Genomic DNA, 8466 nt, shown 5'->3' on the forward strand with positions numbered 1-8466 from the left:
GGGATGGAAGGCATCGTGACCAGCACGGGAGATTAAGGCCCCGAACTTGCATAGAGCCCCGATGTGTATGATGGAGTGGCATCAGAAGTGATCGCGGACTAGGCAATGGGTCTTGAAAAGAAATCCAGAATTGGATTGAGAGCCTGCCATCTCCCAAAGCAGCGATGATCGCGTGCAATCTAGCGTCACCCTTATTCTCGGTCTCAAGAGGGATTGAGTGACTTTCACTAAAGACCAATCTAGCGAGGGTGTCTCAGATGTACCGCCTGATATCTGATCAGGTCTCTCGGGTGAGATTGAGTGCTTGGGCAATCTGCCACCAGGTAAGGGGCTCTCCTATTGATAAGCATCGCGATTTTTCGCAGAGTTGTTATCCACCCTATAAAATGCTGTTATTTTTTATTTTGTATTTTGCTTTTTTCGTGTGTGTTCTCTTTCTTACTCCAAATTAATCAACACAGGCGTTTGTGATAAGTTGAAGATCCGATGGCTGCTGTGATAATGCATGGAGAATACGAAAAGGGTACTTACACTCTCATGGGCGACACTGACAAGCGAGTGCCTGTTCGCACAGAACCACAAAAAGAGATCAAACTGGTTCTGACAGTTAATCGTCGAAATTTGCCAAAGTGGATTTTACTCGAAGCGAGCAAGCACAAATTGAGGGTGCATGTCCAGGGGATCAAACCTCTCGATTCAGTCTCAACCGACGCTGACGACGACATCGCGGAGACTGAGGCATATGAAGTCTTGGATGAGCTCGCTCACGGATACGACTCTAGCACTGAAGAATACGCGGATGAAGAAGGTACTACAGGATATTCCACTAGTTGGGATTTTTAATCCGCTCGATTTCGGGGCCCATACCCCATGAAGGCAATGAGCAAGGCTCGGCATGGGACGACCTTGTGGGGAAACGTTGTGTCTGGAATCTGCCAATCAATCTTATGGACCGTGTCTCTCTTGGTGGTTTGAGGCTGTGGACACCAGCTTCGTTACCATGGACGGAAGGCACATTATCTTTGAACCTTGCTTTATTTTATGGACTGTGACGTTATATATTAAGTACTCATATTTCTGGGGTTTCTATTTGTGGTGAAATCTGGATTGATAATTCCACACTTAAGTCTGATCATGGAGGAGGTCCCTGGATTTATCCCCCCTCTCCATAAACAGGGCACATGTTCATCCAGCTATATTACTAGTACTAATAGTATCGGACGAAACCGAAACGATAAGATGGTTCGACTATGTACTATGACTCTCTTTGAACGATTGACATGTTTGGCACTGCTGGAATATATCAACGGAAAACATGGAATCTCTTGGTGTCGGTAAAACCTTCGAAGCGGTCGGAGATATGCCCACTCCACTTCAATGTTCAGATCCACGATACAGGTACTAGACGGTTGATTTACATTACTCACGGGGTATTTTGAGGTCCATACTAAAGACTCAATTGCAAGCCACGATCGTTTGCTGTTTGTATCGAAGTATTCTGTACTTTATCGTACCATGACAAACCCTATACCCACGAAAGACCCATCTCTTCAGCTATCGTATGCTGCAAAAACTAATCCCAATACTGTTCATGATCTCCGTGATAGAATGGATAATCCTTCTGGATTCTGACCCATCGAAAACCCACACCCCGACGATGTTTATGATGCTAGCGGCTCAATAGCCCCACAATGCGGCTGCTAATCAGCAAAGCTGTGTTCACCCTGTCTGGCCCCCTCTCCCCCTCATGGGGCTCTGGCCCCAGTTTGACTAATCCTGTTAACATTTGTCTTTTTGAGCGGGGTGGGTGTTTCAAAAACAGCTTTGAAATGACTCCTTCGTTAAATCTTTCCTCCTATATCCACCCACGGCTGGTCTAAAGCTGTACGTTTTTCAGGGGATCCAGTGCTTGCAACATTGCTGCTCGAAGATGGCGGCCGATGAGAATCGCGATGTATCCGACTATGTTGTCGTGCAAAAATCAGGTAAAATTCTTTTTCTATCCCTCCCCATCAACCTGAAACTGGAAAAGCAAAAGCTGACATAAGATTCACACAAGACTTGCAAATGGACGAAGAAGAATGCAAAGAAACTGTTCAAGAGCTGAAAACGTGGCTTGAGAAAACTGATTCAGACAGCCCGGCAAGTGAGTATAGGAAACACCTGAATTCGCATGCTCGAGGTACGGGGGAGTGGATTTTGGAAACGCCTCAGTATAAGCAATGGAGCCAGATTGCCGCAGTGAGAAATATCTGGATTCGAGGAATCCCAGGCTGTGGAAAGTCTGTGGTCGCAGCGAGTTTGATCAGTCGGCTACGACGACGGGGTGATGGGATCGTGCTGTTTTTCTTTTTCAGGGAAATCATACAAACAAATCGCAGTCCTCGTTCTTTGATACAAGACTTCTGCCATGAGCTTGTCGATTATTCGCCTCCTCTTGTGGCATCCCTAAAGAAGCTTATGCAAAAACACTACACGGTAGCCTCTGTCCCATTCGAGAATCTTTGGAAGAGTTTCATCACCTGCTTGGGATCGATTAAGCAGCCGGTTTTCTGTGTCGTCGATGCGTTGGATGAGATGAAGCGAGGAAAGGAGTCTGACCAGTTTCTTGATGATTTTCTCAATCGCAAAACCCCAGATACAGTTAAAGTCCTTCTTACTAGTCGCCAAGTTCCCCACGTCGAGCGACATATGAATGGTGCTTGCCTTGTTGATCTGCGCCTTGATCGGCGGAACGTTGATAGAGATATTGCAGTCTATCTCACACAGAGATTAGAGGACTCACAGCTGGGCATTCCTCTAGAGACGGCGGAGGTACTTAAAAAAGCCATTTGCGACCGTGGCAAAGGACTTTTCCTCTATGCTAGGCTCATGTTCGACAAGTTGCTTCTCCACCCAGATGATATTTCATCTCAGATTGATGCTCTTCCAGACGGACTAGGAGATATGTACAGTGATATATTACATGAACATGCATCCCGGTCAGGAACGAGTTCAGACTTCCAACGGCTTATTCTCGAATGGGTCATACACTCCTCACGCCCTATGCGACTTCTTGAACTTGCCGTTATGGTTGATTCTCTGCCCAATCGCGGTGGTCTGGACCCCAGCATAGCTGCTAAAATGGGTATCCGCACAACATGTGGACCTTTACTAGAAGATTGTGACGATGGGGTTGTTCAAATTATACACCATTCCCTCACAGAATTTGCCCTTAATCGCGATGTCGCCCACACACAAATGAGTCACCAGAAGCGGGATTTTGCGGCCCTTGACTCCCCCTCTGTACATGCAATGATTGCGCGGACATGTCTTCAGTATTTGAAGAATGCTACGCCGAAAGAACGTATACCTCTTACAGACCTTGAGTATGGGAGAGTGAAAACCGAGAAAAGAGCAGAGATATACTTGGAGAGTTACTTTCTTCAGTATTCTGTCAGCGAGTGGCTCTTCCATGCCGCTAATGCGCCTGAGTCTGATGACAACTTGTTCAACGCCATAATTGAATTTTTTCAGCCTGAAAACCCCACTTTCGAGTTTTGGGAGAGGTTGTGGCGTTACGACTGCGAATGCTCATACGAAAGGCCATACCGCAAAGATAAAGAACTCATCCCCCCTCTATTTATTGCGACACACTACGGAATGAAGCGCCTCGCTTGCCATTTTCTGCAAAATGGAACAAGCCCCGACATTTGCGATACCTTCAATTTAACACCGCTTTTGTACGCGATACAGAGGGGCCACGATGATATGGTTAGGTTGCTGCTTCAGCACCAGGCGCGCCATGATATCGGATCTAATGATGGAATGCCTGTACATGTTGCGACAGAATACAACAATGTCAAGGTATTGCAGAGTCTCATTGCTTTTGGAGCGGACTTAACAACCAATAAGAAGAAAGACTCTTCTGGGGGTAAATACAGATACTATGGTGAATCGTACGAAGCACCGAAAATCCAAGAAACCCCCTTCCTGATTGCATGCAGGTTGGGGCATATCGAGACTCTGGTCTTATTAATGAGCTACTGCCAAAAATCTCATCTTTTACAAGGCCTCCACACCGCCGTTCTAGGGGGACAATTGAAGGCAGTAGAAGCTTTGTTACAGAGTCCAGATGTTCGAGATGAGATCAATCATCGGGATTCTGATGGTAACACTGCTCTCTATACTGCGTCTAAAAAGCGCCGATCTGATACTGTCAAGTGCCTACTAAACCATGGTGCGGATGCCAATGTACTCTCAATGAACTTGAACACTTATCCCGAGCCACGTTCTTCTTCGCTTGGTCTGTCCAAGTCCAAAATTCCGCCAAGCTACACACCTTTGCACGGGTGGGCTATAGGGCCTAGCCATCTCCTCACTTCCACATTCGATTCATATGAAGTGAATAGGAAGGAAACCAAGAAGAAATATCGCATCGGGAATGACGTTCTAGATGTTTTTCTCGCCGCAGGCTGTGATATAAATGCAACTGATCACCTGGGGCGATCTGCTCTGTTTTTCTGGCCTCACTTTTATGACGCCAAAGCAACAGATCCCTGGATATCCGTGCGAACGCTTCTCAGAAATGGAGCCGATGTATCGACATTAGATAATACTGGTGCATCCCCACTTCATGCAAAAAGGGACTTGGTGGCCTTTGAAGTTCTTCGGATCCTTACTGACTCTGGTATGGATATAAACGCCCCACGACGTACAGATGGCGCAACACCATTGATGGTAGCGGCTTGTCTGGATGATACGGATCCGATCATGTTCAAAGCGCTTAATGCCGACTTTAACCAGCAAGATCTAGTGGGGAATACGGCTTTGTCTTATTTTCTCAAGGATTCTAGCAGATGGAAGCTTCCAGTTGTGGAGGACTGGATTAGGTCCTCAGATGTGAATCTTCAAAATTCCTTTGGCAGAACTCCGTTTCTCCAATTTCTCCATTACTATAACTCATGGAATAGCCCTGTACCACTCTTCAATCTAATGACACAGTATGGGATGTCTATCCATACGCGAGACTTCACAGGGAAGAATGCGCTACTGACAGTACTCTCGAAATGGGAACATATTTGGGACTACTGCGACCATATGTTCCAAAGGTTTTTGGAGCTTGGCTTAGATCCCCATGAAGCGGACAACGAAGGAAAATCCGGTAAGTTGATTAGATGCCATGTTTGTAGTGATATTGTGCGCAGCGCTAACTGAAAACCCAAAGGCTTGCATTGGGTTGCTAAACACAAAGATGGTGGAACGAAGTGGGGCGATGGCTGTACTAAGATATCAAATATTCTCGTCCAGGCTGGAGCTAGCCCTCACGCTCTTGACAAAGACGGCAACTCGATAATTCACGAACTCATGCTGCATGCTGCGGAGTGGGAGACGCTAGAAATTCGATGTAAGAACTTGTTAGATTTGGGGTGCCCCGTGCAGACGAGAAACAACCAAGGTCGAACGGCCCTACACCTGGCAGTCGCCATTGAAGACTGCGGCTGGGAGGAGGACAGTCACGGGTATAAAATTGCTGACATATTGACGCGAGTGGAATTTCTGCTTCAACCTTCAATCCCATGCGATGTGAATGCCATGGATCGGACAGGAATCACTCCGCTTCATTTGGCAGCTGCTATATCTGACATGAATACAACTACATTGATCAAGGCTGGGGCTAAAATGGATGCCCGCGATTCCGAAGGGCATACTCCTCTACATTTTGCAGCGGAGGCAGGCCAAAGTAACGCCCTTGGCCTTTTGGTCGAGCTTTACGTCGAGAATTCAATCAACATCGATGGCTTGACCTTGAAAGGGCGATCGGCTCTGCATTATGCTTCTCGATCTGGCGAGCCCGAATGTGTCCGTCTATTAACCCAGGCAGGGGCAAATGTGGGAATCAGAGACGAACGAAATCGAACACCTTTGCATGCAGCTGCAGAATTGCACTATGCGCAAGAGGCTCAAGAGGCTCAAAAGGCTCAACGCATGTACGATGCTGCCCCCTCACGCATGAGAGAGTCCCCGGCAAGATATGGGCAACTGGCTTGGCAGGACATTATAGAGCGAGGAAGCAGCGTGGTCGCAAATGAGAGATCTAATAGATCCGTTCGTCAGGTGGTGCAGCTTCTTCTGGCAGCTGGTGCAGATCCAACCATTGCTGATGAAAATGGGCATTGGCCCATAGACGTGGCAACAATGTTGGGTTGTGCTGATATTGTCGACGAACTGAGAAATTCCACCTCAGCTGAGAGCCCCACTGCCTTTGATAAACCAGCAGAGCTACTGATGGCTCTGACTGAATCTGTTCCAATGATGGTAATGGACAATGTTTCGCTCCCGGAAAACCATGTCAAGTTTCTCGAAAGAGTATTCTCAACTGGAAACGAGCAGCTGATCGGAAAGGTCCTCACGTCTAAACAAGTGAAAGTGGTCGAAGAGAAGGGCGACTCGGCACTTCATTTGGTTGCACGGTGGGGCTGGACCTCTGTCATGACCCAGGTGCTTCCACACGTTGAGGATATGCCCAGCCTTCTTCCTTCCCTTCTGAAGCATGCCACGGATCGAGACCTATGCAACATATCCATGATTGAGTACTTAGCCAGTTTTATCCCAGATGTCTTAGATAAAGAGGCATTCACAAATTCATTGATCAAATTGGCCCACGGATCGCGTTGGTGGCACCCACATGGTCTCTCCATCCTTCTTCGTGCCGGGGCGACTCCGAATGGACCAGAGGACAGATTTACACACGATAGACCTCTTCATTCTGCACTACTTGCTAGGCACACTTGGCATTGGCGCGACGACACAGCTAGGATCCTTCTCGAGCATGGTGCTGATCCTAACGCTAATATTCAACTACACGGAAACTCTCCACTCAACATTGCTATTAACGTTAACCGGTCTGTTGAGATCATAGAGCTTATCATTCAAAAAGGAGGTTCCTTGTCCGCAGGCTCTGAATCCGGGCCACCAATCGTCGCCGCAATCTCCAGCAAGCGCGATGATGTCCTGGAGCTCTTTTTGGAGTCTGGCGCTGACCCGAATGGGACAGACAGTCACAACCCTCTAGTCAGTGCGGCTAACCCGAAGGCAAGCGAAGCAGCTCTGTCGATTCTTCTTCGATACGGTGCCAATCCACTCCATCCAATGTACAACAATGAATCGACCGCGTTCCATGATATTTGCCGCGCAAACTACTGTATACAACGTTTTGTTTCTACGGGACTGGATCTCAATGCTCGAGACGGAAAAGGCTGCACCCCTTTATTGAAAGCATGTATGAAATGTCCGGAAAGGGACGAGGGTAAAGTCGTGCTAGCACTTACCAACCTCGATGTTGATGTAAACGCCATCGATAAGTCTGGATCATTAGCACTCCATCACGCCGTTCGCACAGGGTACCTTTCAGCTGTGCAAGCCCTTCTAGAGCATGGCGCTGAGACAACACACTGCAACCATGAAAGCTTCACACCACTACGATCGGCACTCAAGAAATATGCAGACGAAAGCTACATCGCGGAACTTGATTGCGGTTCCGGAAACGTGGATAATCCCACTGCTACATACCACGATATAGTAACTGCTCTCCTCGATGCAGGTGCAAATCCACTAGAGGTATTCCACAAGGGCAAGACGGCACTCCATTACGTTGCAGTATTAGTGATGGACTACAGCAACATCGACCGCAAGTACCAGCTCGAGACAGAAAATGGCGCAGATCATTTCACACCTGCCTGGAATCTATATAACAGATTATTAAACGCAGGCTGTGACCCAGCGGCACGAAATGAGAAAGGAGAGACGGCCCTTTTCAGCTTCGTCAAGGCACCGAAGAGTTGGCATGGATCGTGGTGCAATGACATGCCGGAACGTTACGCTAATCAAGAGGACTGTGCGAAAATGGCTGAGTGGCATGGTCTGCGGGAAGTTGATAATGATGGAAATACACTTCTACATGCGATTGCATATCGAGACTGGGACTATGAGGCTGATGACTATGAAGCGAACCTGTTCCAGATCTTTGTTGATCTGGGGCTTAGTCCTTGGACGGAGAATAAGAGCGGACTTACGGCGTTGGATATTGCTGCTACACATGAGAAGGAGGAGATATTAGCGTTGTTTGCTCGAGATGATTGAGTAGAATGTGATTTACGGAGTCCATTAGATTTTGACTGAGTGAATGAGACGTCAGATGACATATTAGAATATAGAGTGAGAATCTTGAAACTTTTGAGTCTGCAGCATAAATGTGCTGCCTGCTGTAGATTATGTAGTTATAGCACATTCATTTTTTATTTTTAAACCATGTATCTCTGTAAATAACTTAGATAGTAAAAGACTCAGTTCCTTCAAGTCAACTGGTTGATATACGATGCCGACAAAGCCGAGAAGAGAAGCAGCTTAACAAAATTCGCGAAGTATCAGCAAGAGCAAAGTACGAAACACCATATCCAATCTCAGATCCATTTTATGCAAACGCAC

General features: G+C 47.1%; 2 protein-coding genes across 2 annotated transcripts; both read left to right on the forward strand.

The window, feature by feature from the left end:
* Positions 1-486: 486 nt before the first annotated feature.
* N7478_011575 (uncharacterized protein) lies at positions 487-843 on the forward strand (the record flags this gene model as incomplete). The annotated part of the gene is made up of 1 exon (XM_056927789.1): positions 487-843. The coding sequence occupies one exon, from the start codon at positions 487-489 to the stop codon at positions 841-843; it is 357 nt and encodes a 118-aa protein (XP_056774837.1).
* Positions 844-2067: 1224 nt separating this feature from the next.
* On the forward strand, positions 2068-8121 carry N7478_011576 (uncharacterized protein; the record flags this gene model as incomplete). The annotated part of the gene is made up of 2 exons (XM_056927790.1): positions 2068-5143; positions 5207-8121. 2 exons carry the CDS (start codon positions 2068-2070, stop codon positions 8119-8121), a joined length of 5991 nt encoding a protein of 1996 aa, XP_056774838.1.
* Between the last annotated feature and the right edge of the window lie 345 nt (positions 8122-8466).

This window comes from Penicillium angulare (genome assembly GCF_028827245.1).
Source record: "Penicillium angulare strain IBT 27051 chromosome Unknown utg000008l_segment0_segment0, whole genome shotgun sequence".
Classification (NCBI taxonomy): Eukaryota; Fungi; Ascomycota; class Eurotiomycetes; order Eurotiales; family Aspergillaceae; genus Penicillium; species Penicillium angulare.